The 24,550-nt window shown below is 52.5% G+C and overlaps 11 protein-coding genes across 11 annotated transcripts; 4 read left to right on the plus strand and 7 right to left on the minus strand.

Annotated features, from left to right (window-relative positions):
- Positions 1-16: 16 nt before the first annotated feature.
- BKA58DRAFT_11288 (autophagy-related protein 22-like protein) lies at positions 17-1,850 on the minus strand. The gene is made up of 2 exons (XM_046163960.1): positions 1,604-1,850; positions 17-1,520 (listed from the first exon to the last, which is right to left on the minus strand). Exons 1-2 carry the CDS (start codon positions 1,762-1,764, stop codon positions 98-100), a joined length of 1,584 nt encoding a protein of 527 aa, XP_046030861.1. The 5' UTR covers positions 1,765-1,850; the 3' UTR covers positions 17-97.
- Positions 1,851-2,739: 889 nt separating this feature from the next.
- On the minus strand, positions 2,740-4,395 carry BKA58DRAFT_372508 (uncharacterized protein). The gene is made up of 2 exons (XM_046169140.1): positions 4,282-4,395; positions 2,740-4,232 (listed from the first exon to the last, which is right to left on the minus strand). The coding sequence occupies exon 2, from the start codon at positions 4,160-4,162 to the stop codon at positions 2,762-2,764; it is 1,401 nt and encodes a 466-aa protein (XP_046030862.1). The 5' UTR covers positions 4,163-4,232; positions 4,282-4,395; the 3' UTR covers positions 2,740-2,761.
- Positions 4,396-7,480: 3,085 nt separating this feature from the next.
- BKA58DRAFT_11358 (FAD binding domain-containing protein) lies at positions 7,481-9,561 on the plus strand. Its single transcript, XM_046163977.1, has 2 exons — positions 7,481-9,083; positions 9,174-9,561. The coding sequence occupies exons 1-2, from the start codon at positions 7,718-7,720 to the stop codon at positions 9,302-9,304; spliced, it is 1,497 nt and encodes a 498-aa protein (XP_046030863.1). The 5' UTR covers positions 7,481-7,717; the 3' UTR covers positions 9,305-9,561.
- BKA58DRAFT_11341 (uncharacterized protein) lies at positions 9,145-10,739 on the minus strand. Its single transcript, XM_046163974.1, has 3 exons — positions 10,594-10,739; positions 9,856-10,475; positions 9,145-9,808 (listed from the first exon to the last, which is right to left on the minus strand). The coding sequence occupies exons 2-3, from the start codon at positions 10,464-10,466 to the stop codon at positions 9,511-9,513; spliced, it is 909 nt and encodes a 302-aa protein (XP_046030864.1). The 5' UTR covers positions 10,467-10,475; positions 10,594-10,739; the 3' UTR covers positions 9,145-9,510.
- Positions 10,740-12,047: 1,308 nt separating this feature from the next.
- Positions 12,048-14,787, minus strand: BKA58DRAFT_11338 (glycosyl hydrolase). The gene is made up of 2 exons (XM_046163971.1): positions 14,477-14,787; positions 12,048-14,428 (listed from the first exon to the last, which is right to left on the minus strand). The coding sequence occupies exons 1-2, from the start codon at positions 14,613-14,615 to the stop codon at positions 12,252-12,254; spliced, it is 2,316 nt and encodes a 771-aa protein (XP_046030865.1). The 5' UTR covers positions 14,616-14,787; the 3' UTR covers positions 12,048-12,251.
- Positions 14,788-16,594: 1,807 nt separating this feature from the next.
- Positions 16,595-17,825, minus strand: BKA58DRAFT_11419 (uncharacterized protein). The gene is made up of 3 exons (XM_046163984.1): positions 17,603-17,825; positions 17,397-17,546; positions 16,595-17,344 (listed from the first exon to the last, which is right to left on the minus strand). Exons 1-3 carry the CDS (start codon positions 17,707-17,709, stop codon positions 16,753-16,755), a joined length of 849 nt encoding a protein of 282 aa, XP_046030866.1. The 5' UTR covers positions 17,710-17,825; the 3' UTR covers positions 16,595-16,752.
- A 5-nt stretch (positions 17,826-17,830) lies between these two features.
- On the minus strand, positions 17,831-18,999 carry BKA58DRAFT_464006 (uncharacterized protein; the record flags this gene model as incomplete). Its single annotated transcript, XM_046174892.1, has 2 exons — positions 17,831-18,875; positions 18,935-18,999. 2 exons carry the CDS (start codon positions 18,997-18,999, stop codon positions 18,101-18,103), a joined length of 840 nt encoding a protein of 279 aa, XP_046030867.1. The 3' UTR covers positions 17,831-18,100.
- A 264-nt stretch (positions 19,000-19,263) lies between these two features.
- On the plus strand, positions 19,264-20,133 carry BKA58DRAFT_464007 (uncharacterized protein; the record flags this gene model as incomplete). Its single annotated transcript, XM_046174893.1, has 3 exons — positions 19,264-19,493; positions 19,548-19,850; positions 19,901-20,133. 3 exons carry the CDS (start codon positions 19,264-19,266, stop codon positions 20,019-20,021), a joined length of 654 nt encoding a protein of 217 aa, XP_046030868.1. The 3' UTR covers positions 20,022-20,133.
- Positions 20,134-21,114: 981 nt separating this feature from the next.
- On the plus strand, positions 21,115-21,882 carry BKA58DRAFT_446332 (uncharacterized protein; the record flags this gene model as incomplete). The annotated part of the gene is made up of 2 exons (XM_046174184.1): positions 21,115-21,536; positions 21,585-21,882. The coding sequence occupies 2 exons, from the start codon at positions 21,115-21,117 to the stop codon at positions 21,880-21,882; spliced, it is 720 nt and encodes a 239-aa protein (XP_046030869.1).
- Positions 21,883-22,121: 239 nt separating this feature from the next.
- Positions 22,122-22,978, minus strand: BKA58DRAFT_11433 (uncharacterized protein). The gene has a single exon (XM_046163988.1). It carries the CDS (start codon positions 22,709-22,711, stop codon positions 22,172-22,174), a length of 540 nt encoding a protein of 179 aa, XP_046030870.1. The 5' UTR covers positions 22,712-22,978; the 3' UTR covers positions 22,122-22,171.
- BKA58DRAFT_446339 (uncharacterized protein) lies at positions 22,979-24,349 on the plus strand (the record flags this gene model as incomplete). The annotated part of the gene is made up of 1 exon (XM_046174185.1): positions 22,979-24,349. Exon 1 carries the CDS (start codon positions 23,246-23,248, stop codon positions 24,347-24,349), a length of 1,104 nt encoding a protein of 367 aa, XP_046030871.1. The 5' UTR covers positions 22,979-23,245.
- Between the last annotated feature and the right edge of the window lie 201 nt (positions 24,350-24,550).

Raw genomic sequence — 24,550 nt, forward strand, 5'->3', positions numbered from 1 at the left:
GGTAGTGTCATCATTAGAGTCTGCCGAACAGCTTGCACAAAGCGGTCGAAGGAGCGATTCTCTTCGCGAATGAGATAGTCCATTTGTTACTAGATGATCAGCTGAGACTCTCAGCATCCTCATTGTGCATCTTAGTGTTCTTCTCCCTCTCCAAGAACATTTCCTGCTCAATCCTACTCTTCTCAACATCTACAAAGAAGAAAAGCCAAGCGCAGCTAACCAAGCTCAGCGCGAACAAGAAGTAGAAGGGACTGCTGTTGTTGCCGGTATCATCGATAATGGCAGAGCTCACCAGCGGCCCAATGAAAGCACTCGTCTTTCCCACTATCGAGAATAAGCTGAAGAAAAGGAACTCTTTCCCTCTCGGCGTGACCTCGGAGATCATGGTCTGCGAGTAGCTGTACCACGGACAGACAAGCAAACCATAGAAGGCCTGGTATACCCAAACCTCCCACTTGTTGTGGAAACCGAAGCGTTGCGTCCAGATGCCGATCATGCCCCAGCCGTCGAGAAGTACGATACAGATGGCGACAACCATGAACATAGTCTTCGTGGATAGACCGTAGTACTTTTGTATGCGCCAAAAGGCGCCAATGCCAACTGCCTGGGCCGCAATACCAACGATGAGCAGGTAGGTCAGCTGCAGACTGTTGTACGCAACGATCTCGTTCTGCAGTGTCCCAATAACCGTCACGGTTGTGTTGAGACTGTCGCCGAGGAGAAAGTAGCCTGCCAAATATGCCAGACTTTGGCGCAGTTGCCAGATCTGCCGCATCGCGTAGCCGAGCTGTTTGAGACCCGCCAAAACTATATTCGCGCGTCCTGGATCTTGACCTGGTCGCCTTTTCTCGAGGACGAACCACGGCAGAGCGCATAAGATCCACACTCCAGTCGCAAAGGCGATGAGTACCGAGAGACCCCAGTTGTTGTTTTCCGCGCTATCGTTGACGTGCAGACCGAACATGATGCCTACAATAACAGCCAGGATGAGGATTTCGAATACGGATTGAACATAGAATGCCGTGTTGGAAAGCTCGTTTCGCTTCATCATATCCGCAAAGTCGTATTCTGCACGCGTAATCGTTCCATCGGCGAACTCTTCGGCTTTGACTCGCAATTCCTTGGTATTCCTTGCCAGTCCAGGGAAGGCAGCAGTCCAGAATGTGATTGTCGTTTGGTATGCGATAAGGCCGACGATGTAGAGACCCACACCAGCGTGCCACTTATCCTCGGTATGAACGCCTAGCCAGCCAAAGCCGATCCCGAAAGCAATGACGGAAAGTCCTATCAGGATGTTGGGGCGCCATGTACCAAAATCGGCGAATGAACCGAGGATCAGGAAGACGAGGACCTGGATGGCGAAACTGATGCCGTTGCAAAGAAGCACAATGGAGTTGATGGTACGGTCTCGGCCCATGAAGCGCAGCACCTCGGAGTCTCCTGCAGCCTCATACATGAGGTTTTGGAAAGCCGTTGGACCAAAGTTGAAAAGAGTGAGGCCATTGTCTCCGACGTAGTAACTGTTGGCAAATGCGATGTCAGCCTCAGCACAGTTGACGTACTGCGCTCCAAACAAGCCTTTGCGCTGGAATAGTTTGCATACCAGTAATACGACCAGATCTCCCACTTCGATGTCTCGTAACGCTCATCAAACTGGTCCGGCGCAACGGGGGTATCTGTATCGACAGGTACGCCGACAGCTCCCTTGATAGGGTCAACAGCCGGCGCACTGAGAGGCGCAAGGCCGGGCTCGTTCGAAGCCATAGATGAGGATTGGATTGGACGCAACGTCTAAGGGAACACCAGACTCAGGTTTCAACATTGCGCGACTTAAAGCTTTTTTCAGTCGGGTAAGTAGTCGCTTAGCGTACCCTGGCGATTCGTCATGGTCGGAGATAACCTCCTAGCAGTGCATGGGGTGAAGGTGCACCATGAGCCTAGGCCTCGAATGGCGCGGAATGTCGGAAGGATCGCGGTCGCGATGGATACTCCGCTTCAAAAGAAGTGCCGGCGATTGGAAAAAGGCGCAAGTAAGACATGCAAGCTACAGCCAAGCGGAGCTTGGTTCGTGGATGATGTGGGGTGAAGCTTGAAAACCCTGAATTTCTGATGAGCTAGATCGTATCTGGAATAGCACATGTCCGCCACTGGCGTAGTTGATTATCTCCTAGCCCCGCGCGCGACGCGCAACTTCACGCGTATATCATCGCAACATCTGGCTCTGGCACGCTTGCCGTGATGTTGCCAAAGATATTACTGCGAGCTTTCACCACTTTAGTCTGACAGGTCGTTAACGTCAGAAAGATGGCCTTAGAGGCGTCTCTATCACCACAAGGCGAAACTGCACGTCCAAGGATGGAGAAGCATCCTACGTTCACAGAGAAGGTGCATCATCTCCATGATTCTATGACGCTCCAGATCTGGTATATGGTACAGGGTCTAGTTCAAGTCTCAACCACTTTGAGAGTACCCGCATTGAGTCGCAGCAAGAAAACCATAAAGAAAACAGAACGTTGTGAGCTTTTCCAAGATCACGATATCCACCTCCACCCGGCTATGTTCAGTCCCACGAGAGCCTGCCCTTTCAGGCGGCTGGAACTCAACGGGGCTGTCAAGCCAGGGTGGAGAGGAAAGAACCAAGGATAGCAAACTCGATCCAATAAAGAGTAACCAATTCCCTTCAATGCCGCCTGGATGCAACAACCATGCGGAGTTGTAAGCAAGCATCTTAACCCCTAGAGTAAATCAAATAGCCAAGCATTCAATCTTGCTGGCTTGTGGCCGGCGCCGGCTTCGCGTCCACCCTCGTACTCATTCGCGAAGGCCGCTTGCCCGCCTTGGTCTGGGCCACAAGGAACTCCTCGTTCTGGTAACGCTCGTCTCCTTCGTGTACGTTGGGACACTTGTTGCCCTTGTCGCAAGTGCCGGCAGCATAGTTGACGCATTTCTGTCGCACACATCTTGTCCCTGTGGCAACACAGTTTGAGCATGGCTCGCCCTCGTCGCATTCGCCTTCCCACCAGTGACGGTAACAGTTCACACATGGGACTTGACCCGGCTCGGTCGAACCTGGCGTCTTGTGTCTCGTGCGGGCAGAAGGTCCAGGTGTAGAGCGGGAAGAAGCTCGAGTCGCTCGTCCCGAAACAGAAGGCTGGCGTGAACCGTTCCTGCTCATGTTCATGATGGGCTCATTCTGGAGACTCTCGGACCCGTGAGACATGTCTCTCGAGCGACGCTCGTACGGTTGTGAGTGATTGCGGGAATGGGTTTGGTAGCCGCGTTGTTGAGGCTGCTGGAAGTCGCCTTGGGGCATCGGAGGCGCTCTGTTCGAAGGGAGAGTCGAATTGAGGGCCGTCTGAATAAGGTTCTCTTCTGTGGGGAACCAATCGTTGCCGTCATATGTGTCTTCGAGGACTGGCTGAGAACCAGCATAAGCAGCACCAACATCTCCCATAAGTGCGTCAACATCGAAGGCAAAATTCGAATCCAACTCTTCCATAGTGGGAGTGTAGTTTTCCACTAATCCCTGGTCCGTACCATTTGTCGGTAAGTTCTGCTGCTCAAAATTCTGACCCATATTCCAGTTTTGCCCACTGAGGGGTGCGAATTGGTTCGAAGAGTGTTGCGCGACGTGAGGTTGAGGCGGTGCCATAAAAGAAGCTGAACCGTACGAAGGTGTACGTCCCATAGACCCTTGCGCCGGTGTTGACATTTGTGACTGTATTTGCGACTGAGCCGACCGCTGCATCTGTTGAAGCAAGTCCCCATCGTACGAGTTTATGTTTCCGGCCTGGCTAATCATTTGCTGACCGTTCTCCATTTGTCGACCAACCTGCGGAGACGTGCGCATCAAGCCTAAGTTATGTTGAGGAAATCTAGGCGATTGACTGCCCGTATAACCTGAAACTCCATTCTGCACCGCCTTTCCTTGCTGCTGGGATGGTATGTTGCCGAATTTGTGTACTGGAGGCGCGGCCATGATGGCACTAGGCTGTTGCGAAGAACGCCGGGTGTGTCCCATCTGCACTGCTGAGCCATTCGACTGCTGTGACGAGCTCCGCCCATGCGTATCATTTGGTGCCATGTTCCGAGCTTGTTTCTGCATTTGTGTGTCGCCTACCATGGTCTCGACGTTCGTCCAGGTGGCTGACAAAGGGTTCATGTCATTGGTATCGGAGGGAAGCGAGTTCGAGTGCGTACGCTGGAAGTCTGGTGTAGTAATACCGGCAGCACTGTGTGCATTAGCAATAGCTTCATTCATAGAGACAACGGGCAACTTACCCAGCTAAGTCGAGCCTTCTTCGCTTGTTAGAGTCAAACGCTCCGTACGAAGAAGTCGGCTGGCCCCGCTTGGGAGGCCTCTGAGCATCGTTTGGCACAGAGCGTGATGGTGCTGGTGCTTCCATTAGATTTTGCCGGAGTGTTGCAATCTGCTTGTTGGCAGCAAATAGCGCAGCCTCAGCTACAGAAACCTTCTGTAGGAGACTATTCTCCTCCGAACGCCATTTCCGTAGGTACTCTTGCGCCTGCGTCTGAAGGGACTTCTTGACCCATTCGACATGTGCCTTCCCTTTCTCTTCCACCAATTTCCTTTGCTCAGCGTTCTTACTGTGCGTCGCTACGGTGCCTTCTTTGAACCCCTCAGCCTTGGCAGCAGCGATCCGAGCCTCGATCTGGTCCTTGGTGAGAGCTTCGGACGCGGCTTCTGATTTGTCTTTCTCCGTGTCAATATCTTTTCGCAACTGTGCGATTATGCTTTTCAACTCTTTGTTAATCTTGCCCAACGAGTCCCTGTCAGATTTAAGCTGGCCGATGATCTTATCAGACACCTTCTTATCCTGTTTAGATGCGACGTAGCCCCCTTGGAAAATATCAATTTGCTTTGTGAACTCTCCAGTGAGTTTCTTTGCCCATTCACCATTGGCCTTTTCTTCCTCAAGCTTAGATATTTCCTCCTCAAGCTTAGCTATTTTCTCGTCGCGACACTGAATAATACTCTTAACACCAACGAGGAAGTCCGCACGCTCCTTTTCCACCTTCGCACGCTCTTTCATCAGATTTCGGGTCTCGTTGTTGGCGTGCATCTTCTCCGTATAGCGGTCTTGGGCGCGCGCCGTTGCTGCTTTCGTCTTGATCTCGGCGGCGGTAGCACGCTTCACGGCTTCAATGACTCGTTGCTTATCTTCGGCGGCTTGTTCGACATGGCGCTTCTCTGCTAGTTCAAACTGAACAATGCGCTGCTCAAGGGCGATGTTCTCTTCGGACAATGAGACTTCGGGGACAACAGCGTCTTGGGACGTTTCTGGAGTTGGTTGCGGTGGCTTTGCGGGTACGGTGATTGACGGACTCCTTTGGGACGTGAGAGCTGAGGGCGCCATGACGGTAATAGGGATTCGGGTGTGGGTAATCGGTATGAAATGAAAATGCACGATCAACGCGCGTTGTAGCAATATGTGACTGATGCGATGGTATTGTGGGATGGTGTTGTAGTGAGGAGACAAAGGTCGAGGTGAGACGTAGGTAAACAGTGCAGGAAAGTGCGAGTAGAGGTGGTATTTTGGCGCTAGTCGGAACGTTGTTACAGAAATCGAAGTGAGCGCCGGATTGAATGCGTCCAGTGAAGGTGAAGGCGACTGCGCTGCTTAAAGATGGCTTCTGCTTGAAGGATTGGCAGATGTCGGCAGTAGATGTGCTGCGCTGTCGAGTCGCAAAAACATTTGTGGTGTTGTTTGAGGTACCAAAAGATGAAAAAATTGCTCTTGTTGTGCGCGGAAGCGATGGGTAGGTCCTACGGTTGAGAGATTGCAGGTGACAAGCGGACTGAGGCGGCGCACAATGTCCAAGATCGCGACTTGCGGAGGGCAGCAGACCCTACAACTCGGCTTGCAGTCAAGATTCTGAGTTATGAATGCGAGCCAGATAAGCGTGAAATAGTGGTAAACAAGACAAAGCTGTCCCGGTAATGGCAGCACAATATTAGCTAGCGATGACGACCTCGCAAAGCCAGCCACGTGACCCTAGGTTGGAGAGAAGATGCTGCCTAGGCGTACTATTCATAATGCTACCATCTCCTGAACATGAAATCAAACGTACGAGAACACCACGTCTTTTTCCACAGATGGAATAGTTGTCTTGATGTCTCAAATCTTAGGACACCACTCGCCGTTCTTTTGAAGACGACTGCATATAACGCAAGCACTTCAAGCTTTGCGATCTCAAGAGAACATTCGCAAGCAGTCTCTGTCAGAAAGAGACATGACGAATAGACGGACAGAACAAAGACTTTGTGGAATAGTCCCTACCATGTATGCAATTGATTGAGGGGAGCATCACCTAGACCGTTCCGCAAACATTACGGCATCTTCAGCGTCTGGAAGGCTATACGAAGAAAAGCTTCGTCACCTGACCCTCACTAAGACCTCCTCCTCGCCGCCATCAAGATGTGTGAAGCACCTGGGAGAAGTGAAAGCCGAGCTTGCATTAAGTCACATCCTCTCTGACGTGGCTCGCAACGCGACTTTGAGCGCGTAAAGCAATATCGCAAGATGTCATGCACACAGTAACAGAGCTGTGCAACACTACATCTTCGCCATGATACTTCGACCGCGTGCGATGTCGTTCATGGTCTGTGGAGCCTTTGAGGCAGACTGTCCGTGTGTGCTGACAGCTTAAAGTCATGGGCATTGCATTCGTTCGCGTGCCGCCATTCGTGGAATGCGGGAGCCATAATACATAGCAAAAGTAGAGAGCGAAGGCATGGCGTCTGATGAAATAGAAGGGATGCAGGATGGAATAAGACGTCGGACGTGAGAAGCTTGCAGCACGCGACGCGACTTCCAAGGTTGACTAGGGTTGCCGATCCCTTTCCCTACCCCGCCACCCCCCTATGCGCGTTATCTCGACGGACCCTTTCCATCATGACGCTTTCGTGGCATCAATTGTGGTCTTCGTGAATACCCTCTTCAACCGATTATCTCGCCCTCTTCCTCATCCGTCGACCTCCGGATCATGTTTGTCTGGTTGAGTTACCGGAAACGCAACACCGACTCCATGTTTGATGCAGCCATACCCAGAGCCTACGGACAGCGCTTCATCACGGGTTAGGAGGCAAAGACATCTACTTGAGCATGGCGCATTATCTTGGGCCGTCAGCATCCGAATGTTCACCTGGGCACTGTCCAGCACAACGGCATCAGCTATTCGAGATTCGAGCGCCACGCGCTTGACCAGCTTACATTTCTGACGTCCATGCCAGGCCCAGAACAAGGACGACAACAGATATTAACGAGAGTCTAGTGACATCGCGCGAAATCGGCTACGGAATTAGGACCTTATGGGCTGTAGTGTACGTGTGGTCGAGCTGATTGCCATTGGTGGGTTCGGAAAACCGCATGGCGTCTCCCATGAACGGTCAGTCCGATGTCACTTATGAAGTCCAGCTCCCTGCCAACACGGCCGGCGATTCTAGGCCTTACTTCTGCTGAGGTATCGGCGACAGCTATTCGCCATGTTCCTACATTGCTGACGGTCGACGGCTTGGTAAGCTTACGCCCCAATGTAGAACCCGCTTCGTCACGTCTTCATCTACTCAAGGTTGAACCAAGCGCTCGAAGCCAACGCTTTCGTCCGAGTCCCATTATATGTACAAGTGCCCGCGAATTCATCTGTCCTTCATCTCTTCTACACGTCAATATACTCCTCTTCGCCCCGTCTCAAGATGGCTACCAAACGCTTGATCAACGAATCAGACATCGCGGAACTTCGTGAATTGCTGAAAGATACAGACGCCCAGCTAGTGACACCGAAAGAAAATGAGGCATACACAAAATCCATTCACCGATGGTCAAGCGCTGCTGTGAAGCCCGCCGGAGCATGCCTAATCCCAAAATCGGCAGAAGCAATCTCGATCACCCTCAAGTATGCTTCTGAACACGGTCTCGATCTCGCTGTCAAAGGTGGTGGGCACTCCACTGCTGGCGCATCCTCAACGGACGGCGGACTACTCATCGACTTGAATACACACATGCGTACCACCGATGTCGACGTTGAGGGAAGGACAATCAAGGTCGGTGGAGGTGCGGTTTGGGGCGATGTGGACGAGGCTCTTGCACCCTTTGGTCTTGCGGCAGTTGGTGGCACCGTCTCAGATACCGGCGTTGGTGGTCTCACGTTCGGCGGCGGCTTTGGCTGGCTCACAGTCAAACATGGGCTAGTTGTCGACAATCTCATTTCATGTACTGTCGTATTGGCGGACGGCAGTATCGTCGAAGCCTCTACTGACGAGAACCAAGATCTATTCTGGGCTCTACGCGGCGCAGGGCAGAACTTTGGTGTCGGCATTGAGTTTGTATTCCGCACCCATGAGACAGGCGATCTGTGGGCTGGCTTCATGATGTTTCCACCAACGCCAGATATCATCAAGAAAGCCGTGAAAGCATGCAACGATATCTTCACACCGGACGCAGATGGCAATTCAAAAGCGACGGAGAAAGCTGCGAGTGCTTTCGGTTTCGTCAGGCCTCCACCTGCTGGTGGTCAGGTCCTGTTCTTCGTAGCCGCGGTCTATCATGGATCGGAAGAAGACGGCAAAGAGCTATTCAAAGATATCGTTGGTTTAGAGCCTTTGATGAGTACCATGGCAATGATGCCATACGCCAAGGCAAACAAACTCATGGATCTACCCATCGGCGCGCGTGTCTCTATCAAGGGAGCTGGGTTCGAGCTTCCTGTCCGTGGCGACTTCGTGGTTTCCGTCTTGGAGGCGTACGCCAAGTTTACTGACGAGACATCCGATGCAGCTGGCTCGCAGATTATGTGGGAGCTACTAGACCCGACGAAGATCGTTGAAGTCACCAACTCTGACATGGCCTTTGCGAACCGCGGAAGACACTTCAATGCGGCTGTTGCGCCTTTATGGTGGAACCAGGAGAACGATCAGAAGTGTAGGCAGTGGTCGAGGGACGTCGCGCTCATGTTCAAGAATGAGCTACAGCGTGGTGGTGCTGAGGCAGGTGTCAGTAACGATGGTTGGATCGGGAAGAGAGGCAGTCATGGTGCGACAATGGTGTATGGGAACTACGACCGTAAGTGTACTCCCCAAATGTTCACTCCTCACTCGTACAATACGAACATGAGAGTATACTGTAATTCAACGGTGCACTAACGTCTAATAGAGTACGAAGAGAAGTCCAGAGACGTCTTTGGCAACAACTACGAACGTTTGCAGGAGCTAAAGGCCAAGTATGACCCACAGAACATGTTCAATAAGCTCTTTGCTGTGGAACCGAAAGTCTCGACACCCTAAACGTAGCCATAGCACCTCTTATCTGCTTCTGCACTATATTCAGAGTCCGTCGTACAAACATACAGTTACAAGCTGAGTATAGCAGCATCTGATGAATTCTCAAGCGCTTCATTTAAGCCCCGTCGTCTAATTACATGCCACCCTTCGTCCTTTCTCGTATATCCAACCCTTCCCATCCTATGCAGTACCAGCGAGCGATCGTCCGTCTACCAGACACCCATCTTGTCAAGCTCGACTGGACTCAGCTCGCGCCCGTCACCCCATACGTCTTCAGATGGGTGGAGCCGCTTGTATATCTCTCCTTCGTGTGCAAAGCGACACTGTTTGTTCTTGCACGTGCCCCTCTTGTAGTATTCGCACGCAACCCGCCTGCAACCTTTCTTGATGCCTTGTAACGAGCAGTTCTTGCATGGAACTCCGCGATCGCAATCCCAGTTGTGTCCCATGCATTGGGTGCAGTGAGCGAAGCGTTGAGATTTGCCTTTGAGGTGCAGAGGGACTGATCTAGACAGAATCAGCCATGTAAGCTGTGAGAGATATCGTGTACTAACGCAGGGCCTCTTGAAACAACGACCTTGTCGGATGGCTTGGGTACGTTGGATTGAAGAGCAAGCGCTTTTTTCGCAGCGTCGGCCAGCCTCTTTGGTAACTCCGCCCTCTCGTCATCAACTTTCTTGACCTGTGCATCGTACGCGTCATACATAATCTTAAGCTCCTTAGCTCTGGCATCCAATTCACTCTGAAGTAGCTCCATCGCTTGAGTAAGTGTCTTGATCTCGATCGTATGCTTGTCGCGCATATTCTCAAACAGCATGTTGAACGCGTCAATCGTGATCTGCAGCTCTTTATTGTCTTGCTTAAGACCATCGACCTGGATACTAAAGTCAAGCTTTAGATGCCTCATAACCTTATTGTGATCCGACTCCCTCGTCTCCAAATTTTTCTGATATTCTTTGGCAGCTGCCTCTTCTGCTTCTTGTTGTGCACGTCTTTTCTCTGACTCTCCCGAGAATGATTTGTACGGCTCTGGCAAGCTACCAGCACGTGTTGTTCGCTCGTTTTCTTTGCGTGCGGTTTGCGAGTCGTTCGTGCCGACATCTGCCATCTGTTTCGATGGCACTTGCCAGCTTGATGCCGTTACGAGGGCATCGCGCTCAGCCATGACTGGCGACTGGAGGAGAGTTAGTTTTGCGGATGCAATCAAACGTATAACTACGAGGATGAGGTTCGGTGGTGGAGGTTTAGTGTTGTAGCTCTCACGGGCCACGAGTATTTCGTGCTGGACGCACCTTCACTTGTGCGGCCCTACGTGCAAGCGAGCAAACAAACAAACAACAGTCGGCGAAAGTGAAAGGAACTTAGGTCGCGTCTTGATAACTCAAGACTATAGTTCACTCTCCTCTGCCATCACCTTTGCCCACTAACGTCTTCCGCGGCCATTTTTGCCAGCAACCACTCAGCCACACCTTCTTCATACTACTCAAAATCAAGGTATCCCTCCGATTTTCACCAAATCTGAACCCGGTCGCTAACAGCCAGCCCTAAGCTCAGCGCCACCATGTCCCTCCCCAAAAGCCCAGTCGATCCAGTCGCTCGCCTCGAAGCAGAACTCGCGCAAGAGAAAGCCGCTCACGCGCGCACGACAAAAAAGCTGGAAGCCATCACTCATCTCCACGCCAATCAGGCAGTTACTATCAGTTCTCAAATCGGCATCATCAGGTCGCAGATCCAGAGGCATCCCGAAGATATCGCGGACATCCAGCTAGAAGCCAGGAAAGCGGAGGACGAACGCCAGCGCAGGACATCGGAGGCGAATGCGATGGAAAATGGGAACTGAAGAGCGAGACAGGTTCATGAGGAGAAGTTCCGGTGGCTATGCGGATTAATCCATGGGGCAAATATCACGACTTGATGGAAGAACTGGAGTGAGGATAGCCAACTCGCGGGCATGATACTGTGTAGTAACAATGACCTGAACCAATCTACAAACACATACTGAATATCGCGCTGCAATCGATATTCTTCAAGGCTCGGTCAGATGACTAAACAGTGCGCAAGGGCAAAATGGAGAGGTAAGCCGTCACCGCCAAAGCTCCAGAGACGCGGCTCCGCAAACCGCAACACGACAAGCTAACTGCACGCCGATGAAAGGCCTTTGGGAGAAAAAGCGAACGTCTAGGATGTAGGCGGGAAGGACAGCGTGGTGTGGACTTGCACTCGGGCAGCATGACGACGACACACATGACATTCCGCCGACCCAACGCTAGGCGATTTTAAGTCTGGTATGACGCCATCTTACGATTTGGCTACTGCCAGGATCATCCAGCATCCGGCTCGCAAATGACCGTCGTACATCGCACATCGTACAATCGGTCAACATACTATTCATTTGCAGCATCGGGTACAGTTGACGCGAGGCACATGCATAGCAATGTGTATGGCCAGGACTGCGGCCCCTCCGGCAAACCATGAGGTTATCAAGTGGCTAATCACGCAAAGCATATTTGCTGGAAAGCTGTCAAGATGTGTCAGCATGGTTTACTAAACGCTTGAGGAAGCTTTGATTTATTTGCGTGATTACTCACAGAACCTGAGACGTAGCTTCACAACAATCGGGCCTACCACTATAAGATGCTTATGGCAGGAGGATAAGCATTGGAACCAGTATGCCGCCTATCGGCCCTCAGCACATTCGATTCCTCCCGAGATGCCTCCAAGCTTTGATCTAGCACAGTGTGTTGACGTGACAGGGTCGTTCAGTCGACAGCCATCGTTCATTCTGCGGTAGATCAGGGAGATGGTCACAATGTGCAGGATGCTCATATGAATGATTCTGAGAGATTGAGTTACGATTAACAAGATATGCTAAACGAGTCTCTATTCTACAACAGCTCGCACCTTCGGGTATCGTCCTCTCACCAACTCAACTCATAGTACATGATCGCATCTATAGCGGAGGAGCGTTAGGGTCCATCATGCACTGATCGACACGCATAAGCTGCTTTCCAGTAGCCTTAGCAATCTGAATGAACTCCCGAAGGTAGCTGACAGTGCTAGGGTAAAGGTAGTGGAGAACCACAAGGTTACCGCCCTTGTCAACATCACGCTGGAAGGCAACCTTCTGCTGCTCAGGGGTATCGGTCTCAGCCCACAACCAATCCTCGACATCGACGCTCCAGTTGACAATCTTGGCGGTGTTGCCGACGGCCTTTGTGAGACGCGAGCGCATGCGGGCACCCTCGTTACCGAAGGGAGGACGGAAGTAGGTGGAGGTCAAGCCGTTGAATTGCGACTTCATGGCCTTGACGTCCTCGTTGTACTCCCAGTCGATGGATGCGTAGTCGGGGAGACCTTCCATCTTAGGGTGGGTGAAGGAGTGGAGGGCGAGCTGGTGACCCGCGGACATCATCTCCTTGTAGACGTTTGTCAGGTTGGTGGAGGCGTCGAGAAGGGGAGCGCCGACAGTGAAGAAGGTCACCTTGACGTTTTCCTCGCGGATGATCTTGAGGACTTCCTGGGCGAGGTCGGGTTGACCGTCGTCGATGGCGAAGGCGAAGGAGTTGGGGCGCTTGCATGCGAAGACTAGGTCACCGGTCTCGTCCTTCTTGGGGATGGTGGTACCGGCGGGTACGGAGGAGACAATCTCGATGACGGAGAGAGTGACTGACTCGCTGCTGTGGAAACCCTTGAGCGCGAAGCCGACGACGCGAGAAAGGTTGATGTTGAAGTGACTGATTGGGATGTAGATGTGTCCGTTCTTGGCGTAACGGCCGGCCTCAGCGGAATCCCAAGTCTCGGGGAAGGGAGCGATCGCAGTGTTGCACTGGCTGTTATGTTGCTGGAAAGCGACAGTGAAGGCAGTGGTACCGGTGTAAGCGATGTGGAGGTACGATCCCTTGTACTTGGTGAAGTCGGCACAGCCACCAGATACCTGGGTGTAGTAGGAGTAGTCGGCATCGGGGGAAGTGATGGTGAGCTTGCCGCTGGCGTACTTGAGAACCATGCCCTCGTCACCACCGTGCCAGTTGCCCATGGCGTTGGTGTTAGCGTTAGCGAACTTGTCGATCACAAGGCCGGTAGCTGATGGGTTGCTAGGAGCGGGAACAGTAGCAGAGGCGCCGGGGTCGGCAGAGGTAGGAGGTACAACGTACTCTCCAGAGTTGCCGCAGTAGAAAGCCATGGGGCCGAAAGAAGTGGTACCAGAGAATCCAGAGAAGAGGATAGTGGTAAGCTTCTCGGTGTTGAGGCCGGCAAACTTGCTGAAGGGAATGGTGTACAGCTTCTCAGTGCCATCGAAAGTCCATCCAAGGTCAGTTGCGGACGCGTAGGTAGACTTGGGGTTGGTCGGGTCACAGTTGTCCGAGGAGTCGAGCTGAACAGACAGGGTTGCGCCCTTGGGAGCTTTGATGCGAAGAGAGATACCGGTGTACTTGTTCTTCGCGTTGACGCAAGGGAACTGGGTGTAGAAGTACGAGTCGGCCTTGGGGACGAACTCGACGCGGTTAGTAGCCGGCTTTCCAACGGTGATGGAAGTCATGGAAGCATCATCAGAGGTAGGGTATCCCATGGCGTTGTAGAATAAGAAAGTCAAACGCGATTGAGAAATCCAGTCATCGATCAACAAAGGAGAGCAGGTTCCAGCTGAGGCTGTAGGAGACGAGATTGTTGTCATGGTACTGCGGACCGAGGAGCTCGAGGTGGTGGCTACCCTGGTGGCGGAGACGGAGGTGCTGCCACCAGCACTGCTACCGCAACCAAAGGCAATGTTGCTCATTTGCCATGTGTCGGTGGTGGAAGAGAATCCAGCCCAAACGAAACCAGTAACAGCATTGGCGTTGGCACCGGAGAACTGAGACAGAGGGATGTTGATAGTCTGGGTGCTGCCAGTCAATCCAGAGATTGACACGTACTTGGAAGTGTACGTTGTAGCCGAACAGCTGGTCTTGGTCTGGATCTCGAGGGTGGCGGAGCCACCAGCGGGTCCCTTCATCTGGAAGCTGATGGAGTTGTATCCATTGGTGCTGGCTGCCTGGCAAGGGAAGGTCTCGTAAAAGTAGGAGCCTGCCTTGGGCTTGAAGGACAGGACACCACCGCTGGCTGAGATTGACGACATGGATCCATCATCTGCACTGGTCAGCCTTTTTTCTTGTACATGACTTCACCAAGACCTACCACTGGTCCACTCGCCCAAGCTGTTCTGGTTGGAGGTCTGCTTGGAGAAATCGTCGATCTTGAGGGGTGCGCTGCAGGCTGCGTTGACAGCCTGGCTGGCGAGTCCGGCCATGAGGCCTATTAGAGTAGTAACACGCATGTTAGGCGTAGTAAAGCGAGTGTGTTGCAAAAGCGAATGTACGGAAGTCTATGACTTCCAAGAGTGATGAGTCTCTGCACCCCGAGTTGACGGTAAGGGCGATGAGTGACAGGCGATAACTCGTGAAGATCTTCCCAGGCGCAGAGACTCTCCCTAGATATATCTTTCTCCCCGACGCAGCGGCGCGAGACCTGACACGAGCGAGATTAGTCTAGTGGCCTCGGCATGCACGTCTTCGCGCAGCAGCCCTGTCGCTTCTACTATAGTAGAGCCACACGGTCTATTTCGGGTCAGCAGAACCTGGGCGTTGGTAGATCACCAGAGCGCTTGTGCTGTATTAAGGATAGGTCGGCTTGCCATTCGGCTCGGGGAGCGGCTAGGACAAGGCGACCCCTGAACTCGATACATCGTTTTCTAGGCGTTTGTGGAGCACGGCGTCCCATGGTATGGTAATCATGGCTCCTCTGGTGGGTATACACTGTTACGACCGGTCAACGGTGCGCCCCCGTTCCTTTGCGATGATTGTGCGACGACGTTGATGGCGTACGTTGTTGCTATGACGTTCATAGTCTGTGAGGCACAGCTCCAGAAACTCTGCGCGCACTGAATTTGGTTCGGGCTCGGCTGAAACAACCAAGTTTACTGCAATTCTAGTCCACGCCCCAGGTTCAACGCAACGAAAGTCATCCACCAAGATACGAAGGGCAATACTTGGCCTCGCGAAGAATGCGAAGGCGTACTTGGCCATTAGCTATGCCGAGCGTGCCGTGCAAATACAGCAGCGGGGTTGAGTGATGATAGTTTGCTGGTGGCTGCAGGAACCGAGAGACGGCGTGCGCCACCTCCAGGAGGAAAAGGAACTACGCCCTACGCAGACGAGCCCGCCACTGCCGTGACAGTCTGCAGCTCGGGACAATCGAAAGAATCAACGAAAAGCCGCGGGAAAAGGAACAGTTTTTGCAGTTCTAGACCATGATGCAGTCAATGTTGCGAATCTCTGTAAATTCTACAACTCCAAGCGGTTGTGTCTACTGCAGTCAGCACGGCATGACATGAGAGCAAATGGCCTGAGGATGCATATACGAAGTGGGACAGCGCACAGTTTTTTTTTTCCTGTTGTGGTGGGATGCACCGGTGATGCTGGTAGGATGGGGTTCATGCCGCTTCCTGCGAGTCGGAAGCACGGCCGAGATTGACGGCACTCGAAGAAGCAGTCAAGCCCTGCGACTTCCACCCCGACAACTTGATCTTCTCACAACACGACCTTTTCACCATGCCCGCCAGTACAGAATGCGATGCCCAGACTGCCGCTGGGTGTCGCAGCTGAATGCTGACCGTGTGGCGTGGCGGCTGCAATCTCCCTCTCGGTTCCCCTGCCAAGCCGTCACGCCTTCCAGCCGCCATGGATTGTTTCGCGTTTAACAGATACGCCTCGAAGCAGTTAGCACCAGAGATATCGGAATCACGCCGGGATATGTCTTGGCTTTACATGACTAGTATTTGCTTTTCGGACGGTAACTGGGCGGAGAGGCTAATGTGGGCTCTGCACTTGCAAGGCTGGCGAGTTCCGACAGCATTGACCATGATGAACCTCCATCTCGATCTTCGTTCCATGGTTCATCAGGTCACTACTTCCGCATCAGTCTTACATCTTGTGGCGATGATGTTGAGAATCTTGGGGGGTTCATTCCATCTCCTGTACATGTGGACTTCCTCAGCAGCAACCACAATAGCCAGCAACAGGATCTGGCCCTGTCCGGACGTTCGCCGGCTTATCAGCTGGAATATACACCGAGTGGGCAAGGTGACCTTTGCGCATTAGCTGCGCACTCTGTTCTCATCCACGACTCAGCGCATCTTGGCCAGAGGGATGTGTATGACGGGCTTCTGAATCCCATATTAAGTCATCGGTACAGCTAAGAGGTGTAGGGCAGTGCAGGCGAATAGAAGAGTCGGAGAACGCAAGAATGGGTTCGGCTTCGTCGCACCTACAGACTTCAAGTCATCAACACCCTGTGTATGGTTTCGCGTCACGTACACAACCTCTTTCAATACTCAGCTGTGCGGCACGATGGATCGGGTGGATATTGACGAAGCATCTACATTGTAGGTATCGGCAGACCGTGAACAGCCGCTATCAAGGCGTCTCCTTCACGCCATCAACATAAACCTCCACCCTCTCGTTATAGAAGCACATGTGTCCAACAATAGGCGCGCTCTCCGCGGTCGGGTATCGATAGTACCATACAAGATCCCGATACAGCTTCCCGCCAACGCTGACGTTGTAGTACTCTGCGCGACCCTTGTACGGACACAAAGTCAACGTGTCGCTCGGTGTGAGGTACTCCCAATTGACGCTCGTTGGCGGCAGATAATGCCTCGTCCTCAGTGTCGTCTCCAAAAGGAATAAGGCGTTCGAACTTTCAGCAAGTGTGACACCGTCGATAGCTACCCTGACGTTTCGAGAAGATGGTAGAATATCGATGCGCTTGTAAGGATCTTTGGGGTGGCCATATATCTCCATGTCTTCTTCGAACCATTGGTCAATAGCTCGGAAGTCGACTTTCACGAGATCTTTGAGCTTGCCGGTGTTGAAGATGAGGATGCGATTGCTACTGCGATTGCCGACTGTGAGACTCGCTAGATGTGCGCCGCCATCTGTCCCGTCCACAGCGGAGCCTCGCGATAACTTGGCGTGAGGAGTGAAGCTGGATACCGGTACGAAGAACCTTGCCTATGTTTAGCATGGCGAATGCGTCTCGATGAGGAGGTTGTCCATACTGTGGGTAACGCAACTCAAGTTCCCAGACATGGTGCGCGTTGAGAGTGTCGAACGCATACTTTCCGTTGAGAAGGCCTCGTACACGACGTGCCGTATGTTCAATCCTGCATGGCCCATCGCGAACGAGTCTCTGTGCTAGTCGTACCAGACTGTGTCTGTCAGCTGATCATCACTATACATGGTAAAGAGCTGGTGAGGACGCAACTCGTTAGTGCTCGCCATCCTGAGTGTCTTTCGTATTAAGTTGGAAGTTCGATAAGATTTCGAGATGAAAAAAAATCTCAAACAATGCTGAGGAGATGTCGTGCGCATATGGGAAAGGCGATGTCAACGGGTGATGATGTAGATTACCTTAGTACCGGAAGCGGGGCCGTGCTGATTGGTAGGAATAGCCGGAAGCTTACCAACCTCACCGAAGACATCACCTCTACTAATCACAACACGCGGTCCACGACGATACACAATGGTGTCTGTTTGTAAATCTAGGCCTAATTTAACAGGCTCTCAGCGAGTCCGTTACCGCAAAATCCTTACTCCAAAGGTCTGTCCCCGCATACCATGTGTCGTTCCCCCACGATCGACGACTAGGCGATACTTCGGCATGATAGTATACAGAAAGATCGTGAGCGCCATGAGGCGCCCTATCATCCCTGAAGTCGTCGCGCCTGATCGCCGCAACCGATGCTTGCCCTGACGACAAAACTCAGTCGGTAGCTTCAACATCCTGCGCCGTTCCGGTTCCATCAGCGAGATACACGTATGCGATGGCAATGGCAGACTTCTTGACCTTCTTGACCTTCTTGACCTTCTTGACCTTCTTGACCTCCTCACCCTTTGCCTCGTCGTCTTCCCGATGCTCTTGAGTTGACATCCTTGCCGCCACTTCGCTCTTCGATATCGCCATTATCTTGTCGAACAAGCGTTTGCTTTCCCTTTCTGCAGTGGCCCTTGCCGCCAACCGCATCTCTTCCAGGCTGTAGTATTCTGGCTCCTCGTCCGATGTCCTCTCCTCCAACACTGTGTCCTTCAGTGCCTTATATGGGCCCTTACCTTCCGCTTCACTGTCTTCCAGTTCCCGTTTGCGCTTGTTCATCTTGCCGTTGTCTGCCTCGCTGTTCTTCTGCAGTTCACTGTTGTGAAGACAGTCGCAGAGCGGCTCGCAGCGCTGTCCAACCTTCTTAGCCGCAAAGCCGCAGCGACGGCGAATGCATTCGGTTTCGTCTTGTTCGCACTCGGTGCAAGGGCCGAGGTCGTCGCAGGGGAGGTTGTTGGCGCGATATGTTACGCATTTGATCACACGGTTGTAGACAGCTTCCCGGGCTGGCGGCGAAGTAGTAGGAGGTGCATCTTGATCGGCTCGACTGCCTGTCGCTAGATCGCCTTCCACTCTTGCCGGCGGCGATTGCTCCTCTATGCGAAGCATCTGAACGCCTGATTGCGAGTCCTCCGTATGGACGGGCGATGACGCGGACGACTGGCTTCAAGTCTTGTCAGCGCTATGAATCAATTCAGTACAACATGGAAGGCATCGACGTACGCTGAATCTACCACAGGGTCGCTCTGGACCACAGTGATATCAGGCTTCTGCGCCAATTCGCTCATGACTGTTGTGGTTCGATAGTCGCGAGGGGTGTTGAGACGTGGGGAATGATCCAAGTGAAGTTCTGTTTGCACAACATGTTAGCACCGAAGCGACATTTCTTGGATAATGTCCCTGGGCAACGCACGCGGTGACACACCGCACGAGCGAGAGAATGCTAGTAGCGCTTGGGCCTGCTCTGGCTATCTATCTGCCTTGCGACAACTGTTCGTTCCTCCCACACCACTTGTCGCACCTTCATTATTTCGACTTTGAAGAGGATCAAAATGACCATGTCCCGCTCGCGCTCGGTTTCGCCCCGACGTTCGCGATCGGCTTCGCCAATCCAGCCTACTTCCCCACACTCAGCTGCCTACGAGGGTGAGGACTACGACGGCGAGGAGTACGAGGATGACAACGGCGACTTCGACGACGACGAGCTCACTCATAGTGAGAAAGTCCGCTTCTACGTCACCGACTCGCCCTCGCCAACCGGTTCTCCCATGGAGGAAGACGAGTCAGTATCTCCCATGACGCTTTACAAAATAGTCAAATCTAACCATGTACATAGGTCACTCCTCAACGCCGACGAGCTACGATCCAAGCTACAGGAGGTCAGGCGTCAGTGTGGCGCTGAGTACGTCGACCGCACCAACATCAAGGATGTGCTTCGCGATGAGCACGCGCGGGCTGAAACCTTGGCCAACCACCTCAGCGCGTATGAGGAGAAAGTCACTAGGATCAAGAAGGAGCTCGCTACTGTCCAGGCCGAACTCGCTGCTGGCCGGGAGCGTGAGGCTAAGAAGGACGAAGATCTCGCCGCTGTCCAGTCGAAACTGGAGTCCCTCGGCTTGAGCCATGAGTCTACCACTTCGTAAGTTCAGCTTTCTATCTGTTACAGGATCACATGACTAACAACTATAGGCTACCTGCGAACAGTGAAAGCGATTCTCGCCCCCGGAACTGCGGTAACTACCTCCAGCCCCGTTCTAAATGTCGTCCGGGCTGTAGTCGTGTTCACGTGGATGATGATGTCAGGGTCTAGATGATGGGGATCAAGTAACTGTGTGTATATATACAGGACATTTTGGAACTGCAGGAGTAAGGATGATGAATAGATGTCGCCGTCAGGCTGCAACAAGATCGCTATGAACGTGTACAAATAATAGTATGTATCCGCAAAAGATTGCGTTCGACCTCACCATGGGCTACTTTCAATTCAATGTTATCCTCATGACGTATCATGTAAGTTGAAGTAACAGTGAGATCTAGCGTAATCTGGTAGTACCTTTACGAGGTTACATGCTTTTGCATAGCTCTTGGACGAACAGATATATGTTGGAGCAGCCATAGTGTCACATAATCACCTTCCTCAAGCCTCGCCACAAGGGAAAGATACTTAATGAAAATGACCGTCTCGCACTGCATACTCCGTCTGACACTAGAGCTGCAGGCGTACGGAGGCGTACAAGTCCGTGTGTCCACTCATCATTTGCGTGATCGAAACCATCGCAGACGTGAGCAGAGCACATCGCACTTGCCACCTAGCCTCCCAAGCGTTGAAAGTGCTACCGAGATAACACAATCAATCATATCTTGATCAGGAATGAACTGTACTGCGGGCGAGGCATCGTGAAGGTCGTCAGACCTTCATCGACACGAGATCTCTAGCGAACGTACCGAAAAGGTAGTTCCTCACACAGGCCCCCAGCGCAACGAAGTACTCAAGGTCCGTGGACACTTGATGTATGATTCGAAGTGACTCATCCCTAAGAGTTGTGACAATCACTTAGAGTGAGCCCAAGCTGATCGGCTGTGGAGAAGGCAGAATAGACAGTTAGAGAAGAAAAGAGCAAGTTGGAGGGGCAGGCCAAGTTGATATAGAAGGCCGGAGCCGCTAGTCGCTTGGCGCACTAAGTCCCACGTGACGTCTGTGCTCTGATTAATCGTCGGCATTGGTGAAGGAGAGGTGAAGGAGGAATATATCCTTGACAAGTGAGAGAGCAGACCCGACACTCTACGTCACTGCAACTGCTTTCGGCACGGGTCAATGACGCCGGCCTTGCCTGTGAACCCACACAGTCGACGTTCACTGCGTCACCCTCCTGCAACACTTACACTCAACAAGCACTTCAATCATGTCGCCCGCGCACCCCAGCCTCATTGTTACTGTCCTGTTAGCAGTAGTCGCCGGCAACCGAGAGCTTCAACGCCAGCTCGCATTACTGTCGGCTGGGAAGGACTTAATGCAGGGCGCAATGTCGGAGCTTCAACGCGAAAATGAAGCCGTGAGGAGCGAGAAAGATCAATCGAAGTTCGCCGGTCTCGACAAGCAGCTCACGGAGGCGACGGAACTGAAACTAGACGCGGACGAGGCAGCCAAGTACAATGTCACTATGTTACGTCGCGCATTGACCGCCGAGAACGCACTTCAACACGAGCAGAAGATGCATCGCATCACCGAGGGCGCTTTGAGAATGGAGATCAGGAAGAACAGAATCAAGAGTCCGAGCGAGAGTGCGATGAATCCGCCCCAAAAGCGCGGGCATGATTCACTTGAGTATGCTAAGGATCACTGCTTTGAAAAATACGACTGACCTTACAACAGCATCCCAAGCAAGCCTACCAAGAAGGCCAAGCGCGCGACCGCAGTATGCATCGAATGTTACAAGTCTAAGACCAACAAAAAGTGCGGCGGTACCTCGACTTGCTGGCCCTGCCAGTATCTCGAGAAAGAGTGCAAGCGCATGAAATGCAAGTACTTCACTGCCGAAACATGTCGCATCGCCAACTGCGCCTTGGCGCACAGCGACAGCGGCTTCCCCGAGGGGTCGCTCGAGCCTTTCCAGCATGTTCCCCAATCCACGGAGGCCGCCCCCGTCGTTCCCCCCAAGCCGTCTACATAGTGTTTTCGCACGCCGCATAGAGGATGATAAGTGGGCTTGAAGAATTCATACTGGTTTGTGGTGGATGGAGGAGCCGGTCAGGAGAGAATGTATACCCATGACAGCATTTTGTCTGGTCGAATGTGATCGCAAGTCTGCATGGCGATCTCCAGGGCTTATTGATGGCAGCGATATCACTCAGTGATGCTGAGACGTATCCAGCAAACCATTCTAGAATTATTAATACAGGATACTAGAAACACCCTCTTTTCCACATCTGTGACTACTATGAGACGAAATATTCCCACTTTCACTTGAAGATAACACCATAATTATTCCAACCCACCGACTGATCCCAACCCTGAACCAGCATCTTTCCACCTGGTCCGGTACATACATTACCATTACCAATTTGTTCCTGCTCCTGCTCCTTCCCATCGTTGTTTCGCCCATTGTTCCAGCCGTTCGGCATGCCAAACCCAAGGTAACAATCATCACGCTGAATAGGCGCAAATCCGTGAATCTCAAAAGTCACAGCGAGAGAGATCTCAGGCTTCTTTTTGTCGGAATTGGGCAGCTTGAAGGTGTAATCGGCGGTGAGAGGTGGCATGATGGGCTTGTTCTTAGGGTCGATTATGGGTTTGGGGAGGAGAGGAAGATTGGGAGCGTCGGCGCGGATGTGGTCGTTGCACCATTTCGTTGCTGCCTTGTGGAAATCTTCTAGAGTTGGGCGAGGCTCTGATGAACAGGGTTGCTTGTCAGCTCGCTGTACGATATTGGTTGGCTCTGTGACTGGTGCAGCGAGGACGAGGCTCACGAGGAGAGAGGTGGAGAGAAGTTGACACTTCATGATCGGATATAGTAGCTGTATTTCGACTGCTTATGTGCGACGCTCTGGTTGCTGGGTAACGTGGATATGTTGCTGACGGCTGGATCAGTGGCAGTAGAATCAAAGTATGGTCTTCGGGTTGAGGAATAGTGCAACAAAGGAGCACACATTATATACCTCACGCGTGTTACATCGCCACTGTGAGTATCGGAAAATTTTACGAAGCTTATTTCCACCAGGATTTCCATTGTGTTTCCTACTCCACGCCTTTATTTCGATACACTGTTCAACTTCGGAAGTTGTATTTCGACAAGATGCTCGTGAAGCGGAGGGTCGTGACAAGACAGCTGTCGTATGTATTCATTACGGTCCGTGAATCCAGGTGCGAGGACTGAGAGAGGTCTTCCGAGCGGGAGTTGCGACGGACTTGTGAAAGAAACCACGAATGCGCTATGACAGTCGATCTCCTATACTGCACCGTAATTACTCGAATTCAATGCAACTCTTTGCTCTTCAACCAGCGTCTTGACTAAGTCGCGAATATTCAGCTTACCGATGGGCAAAGTCGGGCAATTCTTTCGTTCGCTAAGTCGTCGACCGTCGATCCTCAAATCGCGTGGTGAAACTATCGAGTCGCGCAAATCAAGTGTTTTCTCTTCTCTGGCGCAAAATGACACCGACAGCAAATCTATCTCGACTGTAGAAACCCGAGCAACATCCCACAACGAAGCGCGAACGGCGCCGTCTACACCATCGATCGCGCCAACCGACCCCACATGCCTCGAGACAGTAGGGCGGGGTGGAGCCTCCATCGATAGCGCTCCGAGAAAGGACACGGTCAATCAGCGTATGGTCGATTTGAATGCGTATGCAGATCTCGAAGTCAATATTTCCATATTGCGTTTCGTACACAGGCTACCGCTGGACGAGCTGCGCATCATTGGCCAGGTGCTGACGCTGTCTTCGTCTTCTGCTATGGGCAATACCTTTGAGGAAGATGACCGGCGTCTTCCACGAGGCGTCGCGCGACCAAAGACTCTGAGCCTTGCTAGTACGACTAGGGACTTGAGCAGGTCTTTCGTATGTGGTCCGAAGAACAGGTCTGAACCCAACCGTACTAGACACGAATGTAGACACGATCAATGCGCCGTACACGAAAGGCTGATCCTCTATCCTTCGGAGATGGACATGAAATCATATGCGGACGCAGTAACGCTTAGCCTTGTCAGTCAAGAGAGCGACCCAGCATGGTCGTTCGCGTGTTGTTCGGCGCAGCGAGTCGAGCGGGACCACGCACAACGGCAGAGTGAAGCTGCGGACATGAAGCGCGCGCCTTCCTTCACAGGACGATCGGCCGACTCATGTGATCTCTTCCTGGAATCCATTGGCCTTTCGATCCACCCAGACGGTGACCCAAGAACAGACCACGAGGACATGGATGCCTTTGACATGGACAACTTACCAAATTGGTCCGATGTGGAGGACGACCCAGAGTACAACCAGTTTGAAGAACGGTCATTCCACGGGACGGATACGGACAGCTCTCACTCTTCCAGGGAGTCGTGCACGTCATCGCCAGCACTCTACATGCCCTCTGTAGCTGTCCGCACTATCGTATCTAACATGCATGGCGATGCAGCGGATAACAACGAAGGGTGAAGGATGATGAGAGGGCTGAGGTTTGCAGGTGGTGGAAGGGATGGAGCGCCAAGCGCCGGCGACCATTCCGCTTTGGTGACTAGCGGATTCGCGTGTCAGGAGCCGGGCTGGACTCGCAAGTCGCGCAGGACGGCGGTTCAGGGCCAATGCGCCATCATCGTCGTCGACACCTCCACATCCACCCAACACCAACGGCCTGCT

The sequence above is a fragment of the Alternaria rosae genome, assembly GCF_020736505.1.
Source record: "Alternaria rosae strain MPI-PUGE-AT-0040 chromosome Unknown BKA58scaffold_1, whole genome shotgun sequence".
Classification (NCBI taxonomy): domain Eukaryota; kingdom Fungi; phylum Ascomycota; class Dothideomycetes; order Pleosporales; family Pleosporaceae; genus Alternaria; species Alternaria rosae.

Coding starts and splice junctions, on each gene's coding strand:
- BKA58DRAFT_11288 (XM_046163960.1), bottom strand. CDS start 1,764: ATGGCTTCGAACGAGCCCGGCCTTGCGCCTCTCAGTGCGCCGGCTGTT. Junction 1,521..1,603: donor GAGATCTGGTCGTATTACTG/GTATGCAAACTA, acceptor ATTTGCCAACAG/TTACTACGTCGGAGACAATG.
- BKA58DRAFT_372508 (XM_046169140.1), bottom strand. CDS start 4,162: ATGAACCCTTTGTCAGCCACCTGGACGAACGTCGAGACCATGGTAGGC.
- BKA58DRAFT_11358 (XM_046163977.1), top strand. CDS start 7,718: ATGGCTACCAAACGCTTGATCAACGAATCAGACATCGCGGAACTTCGT. Junction 9,084..9,173: donor GGTGTATGGGAACTACGACC/GTAAGTGTACTC, acceptor AACGTCTAATAG/AGTACGAAGAGAAGTCCAGA.
- BKA58DRAFT_11341 (XM_046163974.1), bottom strand. CDS start 10,466: ATGGCTGAGCGCGATGCCCTCGTAACGGCATCAAGCTGGCAAGTGCCA. Junction 9,809..9,855: donor GTTGTTTCAAGAGGCCCTGC/GTTAGTACACGA, acceptor GATTCTGTCTAG/ATCAGTCCCTCTGCACCTCA.
- BKA58DRAFT_11338 (XM_046163971.1), bottom strand. CDS start 14,615: ATGCGTGTTACTACTCTAATAGGCCTCATGGCCGGACTCGCCAGCCAG. Junction 14,429..14,476: donor CTTGGGCGAGTGGACCAGTG/GTAGGTCTTGGT, acceptor TGACCAGTGCAG/ATGATGGATCCATGTCGTCA.
- BKA58DRAFT_11419 (XM_046163984.1), bottom strand. CDS start 17,709: ATGCGCACGACATCTCCTCAGCATTGTTTGAGATTTTTTTTCATCTCG. Junction 17,547..17,602: donor AGGATGGCGAGCACTAACGA/GTTGCGTCCTCA, acceptor TGACAGACACAG/TCTGGTACGACTAGCACAGA. Junction 17,345..17,396: donor CTTGAGTTGCGTTACCCACA/GTATGGACAACC, acceptor AACATAGGCAAG/GTTCTTCGTACCGGTATCCA.
- BKA58DRAFT_11433 (XM_046163988.1), bottom strand. CDS start 22,711: ATGAAGTGTCAACTTCTCTCCACCTCTCTCCTCGTGAGCCTCGTCCTC.